This window comes from Strix uralensis, chromosome Z (genome assembly GCF_047716275.1).
Source record: "Strix uralensis isolate ZFMK-TIS-50842 chromosome Z, bStrUra1, whole genome shotgun sequence".
Lineage (NCBI taxonomy): Eukaryota > Metazoa > Chordata > Aves > Strigiformes > Strigidae > Strix > Strix uralensis.
Genome location: NC_134012.1, coordinates 89,134,120 through 89,151,792, shown reverse-complemented (window position 1 = coordinate 89,151,792; position 17,673 = coordinate 89,134,120). Strand labels below are relative to the sequence as shown.

The 17,673-nt window shown below is 39.2% G+C and overlaps 1 protein-coding gene across 1 annotated transcript; it reads left to right on the top strand.

Annotated features, from left to right (window-relative positions):
• Positions 1 to 28: 28 nt before the first annotated feature.
• Positions 29 to 16,680, top strand: TARS1 (threonyl-tRNA synthetase 1). The gene is made up of 19 exons (XM_074856625.1): positions 29 to 74; positions 489 to 569; positions 1,478 to 1,668; positions 2,703 to 2,826; positions 3,921 to 4,042; positions 4,249 to 4,366; positions 5,221 to 5,285; positions 5,367 to 5,445; positions 6,023 to 6,169; positions 7,053 to 7,151; positions 7,855 to 8,021; positions 8,564 to 8,726; positions 8,815 to 8,952; positions 9,650 to 9,727; positions 12,189 to 12,289; positions 12,408 to 12,512; positions 13,176 to 13,248; positions 13,975 to 14,089; positions 15,425 to 16,680. The coding sequence occupies exons 1-19, from the start codon at positions 54 to 56 to the stop codon at positions 15,571 to 15,573; spliced, it is 2,136 nt and encodes a 711-aa protein (XP_074712726.1). The 5' UTR covers positions 29 to 53; the 3' UTR covers positions 15,574 to 16,680.
• The last annotated feature ends 993 nt before the right edge of the window (positions 16,681 to 17,673 follow it).

The window sequence follows — 17,673 nt, the reverse complement described above, 5'->3', positions numbered from 1 at the left end:
GCAGGGCACTGCCTGCTCCTTCCCCGCTGCGCCGGGCGGCTCCGCGTGCGGCAATGGCGGGCGCTGACAGCCAGGTGGGCCCAGCACCGCGGCGGCGGGCCGCGCTGGAGCACCGGCTCTCTCCTCAGCGCGGCTCCCCCTCACCGCGGGTCGGGGGGTGTCCTGAGGCGGGGCGTCCCCTTCTTCCCGGCTCAGGCCTGGCGGGGGGGCAGCCCTCTCAGGAGGACGGGTGCTGGCGGCAGGAGGGAGCTGGGCCTCGTCCGCCTCACCCTTATAAGTGGGTCGCTGGGGGTTCCCCCAGCTCCTGGGGGAGCAGTGTTGAGAGGCGGTGGGATTTACCTGAAGGTAAAAGAGCAGGGAGCTGGACTGGGCTTTCCCGCGGCGAAGAGATCGGGTCTCTTCCTTGGTCTGTGGGGCTGAGGGGGGTTAAAGCGGCGTAGGTGTGAGGGGCTGCTGGATAATGAGGAAATGGTGCTCGCCCACCTCAGGTAAATGCTGGGGAAGAAAAGAAGGCAGACTGCGGAAAGAAGAAAATGCAGGAAGGGGCCGGCGATGGAGGGCGGACGGAGGTGAGTGGCGCTTGGGCCATGGGGGTTTGAAAGATGCCGTCTCCTCGTTGCTGTCTTGTGTTACTGCTGGCATTAACTGCAGCAGTCCATCCCTCTGAACTATTTTATCTGGCGTTACAGTTATTCCTTTTCCCACTCTCTCTTATTTCCCAAAGTTTGCCGTGAAGTGACTTTGTTGCTTTTCACACCAGATGTATTGGTGTAATGGGAGAGCAGCTCAGATTTTCATAGTTGCTGCTTGGTGATGATTTTCACTGTGCCTCTGTTTGCACCAGGAGGTAGGGAGTAGATCTCTGGGATGAGGGAAGCCTGTTTAAGGTGCTGTCTTTTCCGTCTTCATGGTGGGTAAACACAGGTCCCTCTGACTGCAGAGAGAGGGCCAGCTGCTAGCCAGCACTAATCCTGAGTCAACTGTATAGCTGTATAACCCTGGTTTTGCCCAAGCTGATAGTCCTGACGTCATTACATGATGTGTAGGCTGGAGTCAGTTTCTGTCCAGGTGGCTCAGAGTAGACGTTTTCCCTCGGTTTTTTGACCTAATAAGAAAAATCTATTTTTATGTTGAACTTTAACAGTCTTTTCAAATTTATTTTTGTCCTTGTGTAGCTTATTAAACAGGTGTTTAATAAACTATGCAGTAGCTTATTAACATATGTGTAGTGTATTAAACAGGTGTACAGTTGTGCATTTCAAAGTAATAATTTTCATTAAGCTGACATTACCATATAATTAATATTATAAAGTTAATCTGTAATATTGATCATTATTTGTTAGATATAGCACATATATGGATATGGTCACATAGATGTTTGTGGAAAGTATATCTATTCTGTTTGCGTTCTTGACATAATGTGTTATTACTCTAATACTACTGATTTTTTTCCCTTGTCCTTATTCATTATATATAGTTGAATCCCTGGCCTGCATTTATCAATGAGCGTTTAGAGATGTACAATAAACTTAAAGCTGAACATGATGCACTCCTTGCAGAAAGAGCTGCAAATGACAGTAAACCTATTAAAGTTACATTACCTGATGGCAAGCAGATTGATGCTGAATCTTGGAAGACTACTCCCTATCAAATCGCTTGTGGAATTAGGTATGATTCTATTCTGTGATACACTCAGTCATTTTCAGACAGCTCTGTGTCTGCAGGTTGTGGCTGTGAGGGTATGGGTAAATGTATAATTTCTGTCTTAGTCATTTTATCTCAACTCTTCTCAAGGCATCTTGTATATAAGAAACAGGAGGTAACCAATAGGGTTTTAGTTTTGGAGTGTAATTTTTTTGCCTTATGAAGACACAGTTTCTGAAATCCAATAAGAATGTAATTGAGATCTTTTAGACAAACATTACTTGCATATTTTTCCCCGCAAGTACTGTCGTTGCAGTAAGAACTAATTTGCTAATACATTTACTCTATCAAATTGAATGTTAGCACATGCAAACCAGTTTGGATCGACCTGGGGAAGGTAACTGCTGCGTGCTGTTCCAGTTGATTTCAGAGAGTTAACAGTTTGAGTATCTTTCACTTAACTGCATTTTCACCTGCATGGGAGATACCCATCAAAAGGAGTGTTTTACATCTCTAGGTTACTCAAACTTGCTGTGGACTAGTTTTGAACAATGCACACTGGACACACTGACAGTTAAAATTACAAAAACTTCATGGTTCTTAGAGGTGTAATACCACTTTTTTCATGCTTAGGTGCCTTGTCATTGGGGCCTTTGCTTTTGTGATTTGGGATCTAGGAGAAGTTTTTTTGCCAGGTGGAGATGAAACTGTAAAGTTACTACATCAGAAGTGGTATTTGATAATTTTAAACAGAGAAGCTCTGTCTTTTATTACAGTAGGATTTTAAAGTCAGGTTAATACTTTGAGGTGTCTGCCTTAAGTTAAATAATGTTAGTGAATGTACGAATGTCAAGTATACAACGCAGTTTTCTTCCTTCATCTTTGAGATGTGACTAGGATTTTCATGAATGTTCAAGACTGGCTAAACTGCTCTTTTATTTAGAATTTATAACATTGTGCCCGCTCTGAGCACTCCTGACATTCAACATGGAGGGCAAATTTGGGGAACTTCTACTTGCCGATTTCAAAAGATTATATACTGTGTATTTATTCTGTAGCCAGGGCTTAGCTGACAACACTGTTATTGCTAAAGTGAACAAGACGGTTTGGGATCTAGACCGTCCTTTGGAGGAGGATTGTACCTTAGAGCTGCTTAAGTTTGAAGATGAAGAGGCTCAAGCAGTGAGTATCTTCTACCAAAATTTGTTTGCTCTTGGATTTGCATTAAAGTCAGCCTCGAGTAGTTATTTGCATCTTTACTGTGTTCAAAAGATGAGGAAATAGGAACAGGTTTGCTGTGTAGGTACATCTACTTTTCTAATAGTTCCTTACAAAGGAGATGCAGTACTGCAGATAATGTGCATTCTGCTGTGTATTTGTAGCCAGGTCTGCTAGCAGTTGCTGTAGTCTGTCAAGTCTGTTCTCATTAAAATTTTATATTTGCAACCTTCAGCAACCGCTTCAGCACTGACTTTGAAACGAATACTGAATACAAAAGTACTGCCTATGTACAATCATAAATGTACTGAGTAGACTGCTCTTTTACTTTGTACATGCAAAACTGTGTATCTTACTTTGGCTACTCATTCAGATAAATGTGGATATCCAATAAATTTGTAAATAGTGTCTTTAGAAAAAATTATCTGGTACAAGAAGCTGTCAGTCAAACTCATCACAGAGGTCTTGCATTCAAACTTAGGGTTTTCATATTGGCTAAGTGATGGTGTCTGTGAGATTTATGTTTTCTGGTCTGTGCAAATAAAAGCAGACTGAAGTCCTATAGATCTGGTTTTAATTTGTCAAAACTTGAGGTGTACTACAAGATGGAGTGTAATTTTTAACGTTATGAACTGTTCTACTTCTGTGCAGGATTTCCCATGCATAAAATCGTCAGATTAGGACCACAGCTTTATACTGAAAGCACACCTTTTGGTCTTTATGCAGAGCTGATTGATTGATTGATGTTCATAGAAAAAAAAGTTTCTGAATTAGTTTCCTGACTTCTTGACAATAACTGAATTATTTCAACAGTAGTTGAAAATAGGAATGATTTGCTACCAGGCTGTAAGCAATTTTCCAGTGTTGCCTTTTGGAAATATTGGTGCTTAGGATGAGAGTGTCGCTGGGCAGGTCACTTCTGTTCTGCAGACTGTTCTAATGCAGGACCTGCATCAAGTATCCTTAAAAGCAAGCATTTCAGAAAATGTTTTAAATAGAATTCTCAGAAATGCGTTGTGCGTATTCAGACTGATCCCCACTTTTTTTACTTCCATTAGGTATACTGGCACTCAAGTGCTCACATAATGGGTGAAGCTATGGAGCGCATCTATGGTGGCTGTTTGTGCTATGGCCCACCAATAGAAAATGGATTTTATTATGACATGTTCCTTGAGGAAGGGTAGGTTTTGTATTTTTAAGATTGGGGGGATGGCAGTCACAGTGAAATTTCTCTTACCTGCTTGTTCCTGGAACAAAGTCATTTGCACTACTGCAGATTGCTTTTCTTTGCAGTGTGTCCCATCCACAGGCTGGTGCATTGCAACTGGATCAGAAATTGCAAGTGAAAGCAAGAATGATTCACTTTTTTGTCTGGGTTTATTTTAGGGGTGTATCAAGTAATGACTTCTCTGCTTTGGAAACTTTATGCAAAAAGATAATGAAGGAAAAACAAGCCTTTGAAAGACTGGAAGTTAAGAAGGAAACACTGCTTGAAATGTTTAAGGTAGGCTGTTTCAGAAGGTTGTTTCTAGCATCATGTACTTAGTATTTTGTAACTAGCCACGTGTTCTGTTTGTGGTAGAGGAGGGTCAATCAAATTAACTTGTTAAGGTGATATATTCTTATAAGCTCATTTATGATGTTTAACAAAAAAAAAATGAGTGGTTGTAATTCTTAGGTTCTTAGGAATGTGCATTGGATTTTCTGCAACTGTAAGAATTCTCATTCCTCTCCTGGGTGCCCTTGGCAAAATCTTTAAAGCCACATTCTTAATTTATTTCCCACAGATGTAAATTTACAATATATTGTGTGCAGTTATGTTATATGCCTATATTGGCTGTTAATAAAATGCTGTGATACTATAACTGCATGTGCTGATGCATTCGGAAAGCTTCATAAAACATGTTTTAGAATGAGGACTTCTGAGAAGGTCCAAGTGACACTAAAAGCTGATCCTTTCTCTTTAGTACCTAGCTGCAAATAATTTTCTGGCATTCTTGAGATAGACGTTACTCAGTTTTCAGTGTTAGGACATCAGGAGAATCACAGCGTCAGTCAGGTTGGAAGGGTGCTCCGTAGGGCTCCAGTCCAATTTTGTGGACAGGGCATGGGGTCAGCACTGAAGTCAGACTAGGTTTCTCAGGGCTTGTCCAGTTGGGCCTTCAAAATCTCTCAGGATGGAGACTGCACAACCTCCTTTCTGAGCAACTTGCTCCACTACTTGACTATCTTTCTGTCTGTCTTTTACAATCCTCTTTTGATGCAGCATAGCATCAGGTTTGCAATTAATTTAAACTGCTGGCCAGTTCTCTTGCTTAACAAGGAGTTAACAGATACATGTGTTGCTTTTCTTCTCAGTATAATAAATTCAAGTGTCGTATCCTGAATGAGAAGGTCAATACTCCAACTACAACAGTATACAGGTAATTACACATGCATCATAATATTACTGGATATAAGTTTCTAGGATGAAATATATCAAATGAATATTTTCCTATTCTTAGGTGTGGTCCCTTGATAGATTTATGCAGAGGGCCTCATGTCAGACACACTGGCAAGATAAAGACCATAAAAATTCATAAGGTAAGTGCTGAAACTGCCCTAGACAAATGTTTTCACTGAATATGTGTTCCTGTCTTTGGGCAATGCAATGGTTGCTTATCCAAGGATGTACCACAAAATGGGTAACCTGGCCAAAAACTCAATGTAACAAATTTGGGGAAGGGTTGGGTGCTAGAATTCATATTCAGATGGTGTGAGGCCCAACTAGGTGGCCAGAGCCTGTACTTCCAGCACAGATAGGAGCATGAGTGTGGCCTAAGGCTTGGTTGAACTGTATCTATTAGAGTTTATAGTTTTTGGTCAGCTGATGGTTATAACAGCGTGGATAAGCAGTTGGAATAGGATGGCTACAAAAAGAGCAAATAAGCTTAAAAAAAAAAGACAAGAGAGAGCTTGAAACCATTTTTACATATTTTATTCACCTGATCTTTCTGGATTTTTCTAGTCAGTGCTCTGAATTTAAGATTAAAACTCTCCATATGCCTTAGTTGTTCTACATTAAGTATAGTGATTTATTAGTAATGCCTTTCCATAGCAGACAGTAGTAGTAAAATATGGAGGCTTCTCCTTTCCTTCATTGTTTCATGTTTTTTTGCAGAATTCTTCTACCTATTGGGAAGGCAAGGCTGACATGGAATCCCTCCAGCGGATCTATGGAATTTCATTTCCAGATGGAAAAATGCTGAAGGAATGGGAGAAATTCCAGGAGGAGGCGAAAAGCAGAGATCACAGAAAAATAGGGCGGGTGAGACAGTTTTTCTGGTAACGTATTTCACAAGCACTGTGTGGATCTAACCTCATAACTAGAAGCATCTCAAAGACAGCGTATACTTGCTGCCACAACCGAGATGTGACACGATTGCATTTTCAGTTGAGTCAGAAAGTTGGGTGCTTTTCTCTTGAAGAGCATCAAAAGTCCTAAAGCAAATAACTTCCCTTTAGACTTTTCACTGTTTTAAATATGGTGACATCCTTATTCACAGATCAATCAGAACAGAACATTTGGTCTGCAGGCAATGCTCATTCCTATGCAGTTTGCTGCAGCCTGTTCACTCACAGTTTTTCTCTTCTGTGTGATTTCAGAATCCATAACACGTTTCTGTGGTTTTTTTGGTTGGTTAGTTTTTGGTTTTGTTTTTCAGATAGAAACAATCAGATAATTGGTAGTCCTGAACACGGTTACAAGTTCTGCTGCTAGGACATCAGGAAAATATACAGAAGAATTCACTATATGCCGCCCTCAAGCACGTACACAGTTTGTCACAACATCAGCCAACTACAGTTCACACATTCAGTTCATGTGCAAATAATTAGAAAGCTGCAGAAGCAGAACTAAACATTACTTGTCAATGTACAAAGGGAGCTGTGGGTGTACAGTTAGGAGTTAGACATAAACATGAAGTTTTGGAGCATCAGTAATGAAACAGGAAACTGAACAGTCTTCTTCCCCTATAAGTATTGATGGAGATGTAATTACTAGTGAAAATGTATCTGATTAATGGTATTCCTCTTTTTTTAGTTTTTTTTTAAACTTTGATTAGTGATGCCTGGTCAGTAGTAATTTGTGAATGTTAAGTGGAAAAGACGGTGTACAGATACTAAGTTTTTCAAATACTATTTTTCTGCAGGATCAAGAACTGTTTTTCTTTCATGAGCTCAGCCCAGGTAGCTGTTTTTTCTTGCCAAAAGGAGCTTACATTTATAATACATTAATTGAGTTCATCCGGGTAAGTAATGTCTTTTGGAAATCTTGTAGAAGAAATTGCTTAATTTTAGAAAAGTACACAACAGCATGCTACATATAACGGTATTAACAGCCCTTCATTTCAAATTAGTTTAATCTCTTAGTCTATAAGCCAAGGAACTAGAGAAACCTGCTTTCATTGAATTGGTCTTGTCACAATCTTTGCTAAGTTATGTTTTTATCAATACTTTATACCTGCAGTTAAAGCAGTGGTAATGATGCTTTACAATACGAATTCTTTGATATCTGATAGTACAGCTAAGCTCACACTACAGCTGTTCCACTGATGCATATTGATTTTTTTTTTTTAATAAACTTATTAGATTTGGCCTTGTAGAACTATGTGTTATGAAATTATGTATAGAAAAAAAATCCTGATCTTCCTGTTGTAGTATTTAAAGTCTGTCTTATTAGTCTATATTTGGGCTGCAATATACTATCAAGTGTCATTGAATAATTAGAGCCTGCTGCTTTGCTTGCAGGGAGGAAACGTGTTCTTCTTGCTTACTACAGAGGAATTGTTTGGGGGAAGGGATGTATCCTAGCATGTCCAACTTGAATCTCCCTCTTCTTGAGTCATGGACTTTTTTAGGGCAGCATTTGTATATAGCTGCAGATTGAAGGCTGAGTACCATTACTTTTGTTTGCTTTATTTGTCATTTTATGTACTGGGTCTGTTGTTTTAGAGTGAGTATCGAAAACGTGGATTCCAAGAGGTTGTCACTCCAAATGTTTTCAATAGCAAACTGTGGATGACTTCAGGGCACTGGCAGCATTACAGTGACAACATGTTTTCCTTTGAAGTGGAGAAAGAAATCTTTGCTCTGAAACCTATGAACTGTCCAGGACACTGGTAAATACATAGCAAATACAGCCTACCAAAGATGATGCTGATTTAAAAAAAAAAAAAAAAAATCCCATTTCTTTTGCCTGCTTAATTGTAAAGATGGCTATTTTCAGGTATCCAGATGTGACATGCTGTCAGGACTGATGAAATTATGAGTTGTGTTGTCTACGTGCTCTCTTTAGACACCAAGAAATGCCTTTTTTCCATCATTACATTGACTGTGTTTTAGACCTGAAGCTTACCTCGGTATCCAAATAGATATCGAAAATAGATACTGGGGCACTGTCAATTTTGTGGCAATTTAGGCAATCAGGTTTTAATGCTCAGTTTTAGGAGCTGTTTTATCTTCTCTCTGCGGAGGTGGGGGAAGCCTACCAGTTCTAAAAGGATATCTGCATTTGTTTTCCTGACAAAACTAGATGTGAATGATGGTTGTATTACATCATTGGCATTATGGGCATCTGCTTAGGTACTGGCTGCTTCTGATGGGCTGTTCTTTGCAGAATTTTGATTCTGGATAAGCCTCAGGTAATAAACTTTTCCTTCAGCCTTATGTTTGATCATCGTCCAAGATCATGGCGTGAGCTGCCATTACGGTTGGCTGATTTTGGTGTTCTGCATCGCAATGAACTGTCAGGAGCTCTTACAGGACTCACTCGAGTACGTCGGTTCCAGCAGGATGATGCTCACATATTCTGTGCTATGGAGCAGGTATGGCCTGCTGTTAAATAAAATCGGGTATTAAAATCAGATTAACTGATTTTTCCATATTTGAGACTTTATTTCTATTCTTACAAAGATTGAAGAGGAAATAAAGAGTTGTCTGCAGTTCTTGCGTACTGTGTACGATGTCTTTGGATTTTCCTTTAAACTGAATCTCTCTACTCGTCCTGAAAAGTACCTGGGAGATATTGAAGTGTGGAATCAAGCTGAAAAGGTAAACAGTAGTTTTATTAACTTTTTATATGAAAGCAAGGCTGCAGCTGAAAATCCTGTAAGAACATACTGCCTTCTGGGAGGTACAGTGACAGCTGGACATGAACAATATAACTTTAATAACTGTTTTCAATTCAGTCTGGCTGCTGTAAACAGCTTGCTTTCCATACAGAAGCAGTCTTCATGTCAGAATCAAATTACCTCTCTTTCCTTGTATGTTTTTGGTAGTTAGAGAAAAAAAAAAAGAGGAAGAGAACCAATTCTGGCAGCCCCTGTAATAAGACTTAGAGGCATCTTCCAAAAGCCAGGTTGCTTTCAAGTTCAAAGAGGTGGGGTTAGGCCCTGCAGGTACAGTGCTGGAGAGAAGATAGGGCAGGAACAGACATTAAGTGTATCAGGGTGGATCCCTTCTCAGTCAGACTGAATCTAGCATAAAAATCTCTTGCATCTTAGCTAATGCTGATTGTTTGGCCTCTTCCAAAATGAATGTATTAATTTTTTTTGTTTAAATTTGGATTGATTTTTTTTTTTAGCTGGGGCTTTTCCAAAACTTTCCATTTTCAGAAATAAATGAGTTGCAGAAGTAACTGAGTAATGAGAATTGGTAGTGTCACATATCTGTAGCGTGTAACATCTGTAACATGGAAAGACAGCAAATGATTTGAGAAATACTGAGTGTGTGTGTCCCTTATCTCTAGCAACTTGAAAACAGCCTCAATGACTTTGGTGAGAAGTGGGAGTTAAACCCTGGCGATGGCGCTTTCTATGGACCTAAGGTTAGTATGCTGCTAACCCCTAACTGGGTTAGGCTTTTAATTCTGTTAGATGAGGCAGAAAAAAAGTTATCAGTTCCTTGCTTTCCATTGATACTACCATAGTCTTGGCAGTAGGGGTAGCATGCAAATACTGTTCTTTGCAGTATAGCAGATGAGCAGAAAAACCCCCAAAGTCTACATGTGTTTACAAAATGATGCTAAATGTCACTTCCCCCAGAAAGGCAAGTGTTGGGCATCTACTTGTGCAGAATGTTTGCCAGATGACTTCAAATAGATACTTGACCAAGCCAAAGTCTCCATCTAGTTAACATTCTGCTCTAAGTTAATTAAACAAATACAGGTGGGTGCTAAATGCTGGTAATACATAAGGAATGCTTTTCATATCTTATTATGAGCAAGGGGGAGAAAATAGTATGGTGATGCTCTAGGGTTTTATTAATGATCTTCTTGGTAAAGATAACTTTTATTTTTCACTTACTGTCCTGCACATTCCCTTCCAATGTAACGTTATAACTAAATTTTTCAATGTCAGTATGAGTTTCTAAAGCATTGGTGCTGTTTAGGTTTGGCTGGAGGATATAGAACAAAATTGATTCTTAAACTGATGACCTGGTATAACCTGAGATTGTTAAAAGCTGGGATTAGGAAAAGGGATTCTTTTTATAGTTATCTAATACCATTTTAAGATACTGTACAGCTGAAATTTTATGTTTTTCTAGATAGATAAACTGAAATAATTGAGAGAGAAATAATACTCTGTGATCCTGGTTTTCACACAGCTTTAACACTCATTTCATTAATCCCAGTTTACTTGTATAAACTATTTGTCTGCTGCTTAAACAGAGGCGATTGGTTTAGTGGGAGACATGAACAGAAGGTGGCACTCTAAGATCTGTATTACCACAGCAATTGCTGCATTAGAAATGATCCTTTAGGTGATAAGTGAATCCTAAGTCATGAGAAAAACAAACTTACTGGTAAAAAATTTTTGAAAAATGTTGCATTTACTGGTAAAGTTTTGTAGCTGCATTGAGTTGCTGGTGGGTTTTGGTATTTTAAAAAGCCCTTTCCATTGGTTTTGGTTTTGTTGGGTTTTTCCAAAGCTGTCTCTTCAGTTTTCACAGATTAAGTAGGGCTTTCTAGAAATTTTCTGATACCTTTGAGCATAAGGACAGAGAGCCTTACTTCTAAGTCTTTCCCTAATAAACCTATACTACATCTATGTCTATATTTAGTCATTTAGTAAACTGGTTCTGATTTCTCTCTGTATGCTGATTGAATCAATTTCATTTTATGGGTTGTAGGTGAAATGTGTTATAGCAGCTAATCATTCATAATGTGAAATGCAAACAAAATTTAGTAATTTCCTCGGTTGATTTGAAAGAAAGCAAATATCTACAGGAAGCTTTGTTAACCTTAATTAATCTTATACTTGCTCCTAATAAACTCTAGCCAAAGTAAAGTGAACAAACATGTAGCATTTTGCATTGGTTTTAATGGAAACTAGTTAAAGTTACATTTTTAAGTTAAGCTCTACATCTAGGGTAAACTACTTGGATTTTTTTTTTTTCTTCTACTCAGTAACTGGGTGATTTGAAATTAAAGAAGGTTGTAAGTAGTTTGATAGAAGCTCTTTGGTGAGTAGCTGAACTATGATAAACTCTGGCTTCTGAATGCAAAGCTGAAAGACATTTAGAACTTCAGTTAATAAAACACCAATCTGTTTGTTTGATACATAAATTAAAATAAGGCACACAGTCCTAATTTACAGCTATACTGGTAAAATAAGCAATGCAATAAATAAATAAGGTCAGGACACTATAAATCTGTTTTCCATCCTTCTCTCTAACTTCTATCGTAAATGTACTCAAGATTAAAGTGTAAGATGCAGTATAAAGAATAGGCTTGACTGTAGATACTCATAGTCAGAACAAGTGTCACTGATTAATGTGATACCTACTGATAAGTGGACTATTTAACAGTAGGATTCTCATCGCATGTTCATGCCCTGAATTTGTAACATAAGGTACAACATATTCAAATACTGTATAGTAAAGGAGTGTAAGTTTGTCAGTTTGAGGTTGAAGAAATATCAGGTTTGGAGAGACCTGTTCAGTTCTGATCTTGCATTTGCACTTAAATGCTGCTAAGTTCATGCAGTGAAAAGGCCTGTGAAAGTCCCAGATTGAAACTCACAAAAACTAGTCTGAGGTGCTAAATGTAATTTCCCCCCTGAAGTAATGTGTCTCTACTTGCTCACCCTGTTTTAGCTCTAACATTTTTTGTGTCAGAACCTGCAAATCATTTAAGTCCTAATGTAGGCTGAAGTATGTTGTCTAAAACCACATATAGTTCCTCTGCATTGAGTGAAACCTTCCATCTTAAAACAATGAGTTTACTTTCAGAGAGCCATGCTTGTATCTTAAACTGTAGTAAAAGTTTGTGTCTTTTTGTTTCCAAGATTGACATTCAGATCAAAGATGCTATTGGCCGCTACCATCAATGTGCTACAATCCAGCTGGACTTCCAGCTCCCAGTCAGATTTAACCTCACCTTTGTCAGGTAAGCAGAGAGGTTGGTGGTTTTAATTGCTATATAATCTAACTTTCCTGTCACTTGCAGGCATAAGTTTACATTAAGAAAAAACCTTACATTTAAAAAACCCCACCTTTCTTCACAGCCATGATGGTAATGACAAGACCAGACCAGTTATCATTCACCGGGCTATCTTAGGATCTGTGGAGAGAATGATCGCCATTCTAACTGAAAACTATGGAGGCAAATGGTAACATGGAAAAGTAGATTTATTATTCTGGTTTGAGCAAATGCTTTATATTTGAGAGAAATTAGCCCCAAGCATGCAAGAATCAAGAGGGTTTGGTTCTACTTGCTTGCTACAGAGACATGCTGTAGGTGTACCACAGGGCAATTCCTTCTGAACCACCTTCCTTAGATATTAAATAATTCTAGATATGGTAGCCTCTACATGATACCACTCATGCAGGTGCAGCATACAGCTTGTCCATCCAATGTATGTATCTCTTGACTTTGCTTTTGCAACTGGGCTGCCTTGCAACGAGTCATTGCTGCAGTGTAATACCTGATGTGGGTGACCCCTCTGATTATAAACAAGACCCAAATGTAAATGTTTTCCCATGATTAGTTAGTAATAAGCTCAACAACTTAATTATGATTTGTTGTCTATTGTAAAACACAGCTTGAATCTTCAGGTCAAAAAGCACTGTTGTCCACACTGCAATTTTTTTAGACACTCAGTTCTTTTTGGGAAATAAATTGTAACAAGTATAGGGCTGTCATCATATCTGAACCCACTCTAAGCAGCTGGCTTTATGAATCTCTCATGTAGATTTTAGTGCTGTTAATAGAATTTTTCATACTAAAAAAAAAATTGAAAGCTATATAAACTTGTTTTGTTTGTTTATTGAAGGCCGCTCTGGCTGTCCCCACAGCAGGTAATGGTGGTACCAGTGGGACCAACGTGTGATGAGTATGCTCAAAAGGTGACGTATATGGTTTGGGGCTTTTTTTTTCAGTATATTGTATTTAGTTGAGATACTTGGTTATTAATGATTAATAGCATTTGTCCCACATAAATGTTGTAAATCTTTGCATATTACAGTGTATCACTTTTATGTTACAGTGACAATTAGCTGCTGAAGTTGTACATGTATCTTAAAGAGGGCCTGAAATAGATTTTGTGTATCTAAACAACAAATGCTGATCTTTGTGAAGCTTTTCTTTTTAGAAAACTTAAGTGTTTTTCTCTAGCTCAGAAGCTGTCTTACCCTTCAGGTTCTAGTCTCCCATGGCCGCATCTAGCAAAAGCAGTAAGAAAGATGAAGATGGGTCTTTGTATATTTAGCATCCAGCAGACCTTTCGCTGTATTTCTTTCAAGGCCACTATACATAAAAGAGTCTGGAAAAAAAAATCTTCTAATTAGAAAGCTCTGTCATCCTGCTGCCTTTCACAATATCAAACTCAAATCACTATTCAGCTCAAAACATTAGATATTAACATCAGTGCTTAGTTATTTAGTGTGTATGTACTTGCATAGTAGCTGACCTGTTTTAATTTCTTGAATTGGGCTCATCTCCAATGCTTGAGCCAGTGACGGTGCCTTTGTTTTAGGGGTCAGACTTAAGCTTGGCTGACTTAAGTCTACAAGTCATAAGTAGTTCATTGTGATGAATACCTATAGTGACAGTTTAAATACTTTTTCTCCTAGGTGAGGCAGCACTTCCACGATGCTGGATTAATGGCGGATGTTGACGTAGATCCTGGGTGCACACTGAACAAGAAGATCAGAAATGCTCAGCTTGCACAGTATAACTTTATTTTGGGTAATGTATAGTGCATTTGTTAACTTATCCTGGCTGACTTTCTTGCATAGGTTACAGGATTTGATCTTTCTTCTGTAAGCAAGGCAGAGTGGTGGTCAGTGTTTTAGGTCACTTTTGTTCTCAAGAGTCTGCATTCCAGAGAGCCTCTCCTGCCTGCATGATAGACATTCCTGGTTTGTATAGCTTCACTGAAAGGAGGTCACTGTGGCCCAAGGCATTACTGCTGCTTTAGAAAAGGGTCTTTGCTGTCTTATGGTCAGCAGTGTGGAGACTTACATGAAATCTCTTGCTCTTTGTCAGACAGACTGTTAAGTGATTTTTCCACACTGCTTCCCAAGAATTTATGCTCTTGTTTCAAGTTTAGCAGAAGAAATACCCTATTTTCACTGCATTCAGCTGTGGTGCATTTCTGAGCTATACATGCATGCACAGGAGAAGACTATTCCATGATGCAGGGACAATTGGAAACTGACCCTGCAGTATGTGATTTGAAGCACCATGTTAGTCATGTCATGTAAATTGAGGCTCTAGCATTGACCCTAAAACTATATTGCATGCATTAGAGTAGAAGGAGCCTTTGACAGAGAAACTCTACCCTCAGAGTAGTTGATAGAATCATGAGTAAAGTTCTTTTGTTCTTTAGAACTTTAAGCATATGATACAGGTAAGATAGAACCACATTTTACCTTCAAGACCACAAACAAATGGTCAGCCTATCAGGGAAAAAAATCGCACCTAATTTATGTTCAGAGGTTGTTTCAAAGAGTTGTCCCACTGAATGTAGACTGAGTACCAGAAAAATACAATCTTCTGTAGCAACCTCCAAGTATATTATGCAAAATTTGTATTAGTAATAAGATACACATATCTTATCTTGGTATCTGTATCTTAATGTTTAAGTGAAATAGCTTTGGGATTTTCCAGTAAACTGTCTTGCTGTATCTGTAAAGAAAACAAATAGCTATTGGTTATTTACATTCAAGTTGTCTTTCTAATCTTTGTGGAGTACTCCATGTTTATTTCTCATTTTGACTTTATGGTTCTCTCTAATAAGAAGTAGGTCAAGCTGGACTTAATAACTTTACTTTTCTCTTTACTCATATTTTGCTAACTTGCTGTTCATAATATACTAAAACCTGTTAAATGATACGAGATTAAATAAGGCTGTTGGCTGTTACAGATATGAGTGGGGGGAGCTGGGAGGAGGGCAAAGAAGGATTTGATGTGTTGGTTGGTAAGCTTTTTAGAATTTTTTAGTCCGCCTAAATTTTAAGGGAATTGGAGAAAAAAAGAGCTTGCTAAATGTTAATTCCTTTGCATCTTGGTTGTTTCTAGTTGTTGGTGAAAAGGAGAAGGCAAGTGGAACAGTTAACATCCGCACCCGAGATAACAAGGTGCATGGTGAGCGTACAATTGCAGACACTGTGGAGAGACTGCTGGAACTGAAATGCTCTCGCTCCAGACAAGCAGAGGAGGAATTTTAACACCATCTGCTCTACCTGGCATAAAGAAAAGATTCTAGTTTTCCTAATTCAGTTAATCACAGAGTTTTTTGCTGAACCAGATTTGAAATATATTTCACATTGGACCTCTTGCTCATTTTAGCAGAGATTTTTCTTTAGTCAGAAACGTTTCTTTTTGTAAAAATCAATTTTTCACAAACCTTAAAGTAAAATTTCCTGGCCTCTGACCACTGACAGATGGAGCAAGATGAAATGACTTCTGTGACTGCAAGGGAAAATGGAAATGTTAATCAGGGATACCCATAATATTCTAACTACCCTGTTAAGAATAAAATACATTTTGATAACAAATGTTTTTCATGAAAGCTGAACAAAAGACCTCAGGCATAAGAAACTCAGGCAGCAGCTTATGGAGAGTCTCCTTTAGGAAGGAAAGTGATACCTTGCGGTCTTGTCTGCTTCACTTGAACCATTCCCAGTCACCCGAACAGGGAGGTGAGCAGAGGTCTCCCACTGCCATAGCGGTTGGTGCCTCTGGGAGTCTCAGCTCTCGGTGTGACACCCCTGGTCTGGGGCTGGCTGCCACAGACCACAGAGCTGCTAACCAAAGACAGCTGTAACTTTTCCAGAGGCAGTGTCTGAACTGTGCTGGCTCTACAGATGAGGTCGCTGGAGCTGCAGGCGGGGGATAAGACTGTCCTGGAAGAGGTAGAATGTAGCAGGGCCAGAGAAGCACATGAGAAAACCAGGATTCCTGGGAACAAAGAGTATTTCTGTTCTTACCCCTGAGCTGTCCTTTCAGTAAGCCTGTGTATGTCACTGCAGAAACAAGAATGTACCAAACTAAAAAGGATCATGATTTTTCTTTTTTTTTTAAGACAAATACTATTTTTCAATTTGGTAGTCACAGTCCCCTTCAGTGGAACACCAAGCCTTTAATCTGGGGCATCACATTCTCAATTAGCAGCCCTTCCTAGCTCACAGTTGAGGGATCTCATCTGTTGGTTTTTGGTTTGGGGTTTGGTTTGTTTTGATTTTGGGTTTTTGGTTTTTTTTTTTTTTTTGCATATCTGGCTGACAAGAGGCAAATAGCTGTCACTGACAAAATAAAATCATGGTCTGAGGTTTTTTGGTTTGTTGTTTTGGTTTTTTTTGTTAACTGACCTGAACAGCTTCCAAAGGTGGTTGATACCTGTTCCTTTAAAAAGAAAGTTATTGTTACAGCCATAGCAAAGATCAGACAGGTCTGAGGACAGGTTGGACCCATCAAGTCTCCCCATTTCCTTTATTATCTGGGCTGAAGCATTTCATGGAACCTTTTCTCAGGGATCTTTCTCAGGGGTGATGGTAACATTGTATCAGCACTTGAACCCATGGTGAATTCAGTTTCACCAGACCACAAGGCCTGCAACTTGTAGCAACATCTATTTTCCTTTGGTTAATTCAGACTAAATACTCCATCTAACTACTGTGGGAAAAAAAAAGGGGGTGGGAGGGAAATTGACTTTCTCCTGCCTTCCTGCTTTCAAAATTATTTTGGTGAGGGTTGAGTTGTTATTTTCTGTATTTTGCACCTGGTTTACTTTGCTTGAAGTGACCGTTGTGTAAAACTGCAGAATCAGATGCTGGCTGTCGCTGGGACAGAAGGACTTCATCAAGTGTTGAAGCAAAATCAGAGTAGATACCGGTCCCACACGGAAAAGAAGCCACTAGCTGTTTCTCTCCAGGAAACGTGCCTCAAACCACCTTTCCACGAGGCTGGTGTCCTCGCTGATTTTCAGAGCTCTGCCTTTTGTTCTGCAGGGACCCCGGGCAGGCCAGCATTAAACTGCCTTAGTCGTGTATTGAGATACTGGTGCTGTAACGCTGGCCACTGCTGTGTATGGCTCAGTAGGTGTCAGTCTGGGACAAGTCATCCTTCTACAGAAACTCATTTACTTAGGTCATCCTTTTAATTACCTACTTAACAGTATAGATGTACATATGTGACTCTGTTACTAGAAACAACACCTAAGGGTACAATCCAATAAAACACGTACCTCCAGCAGGGTGTGGACAGAACTGAGGTGCCTACGTCCAAATCATGATCTGTGTGATGCTGCGTTCAGGTGCCATCTAAAC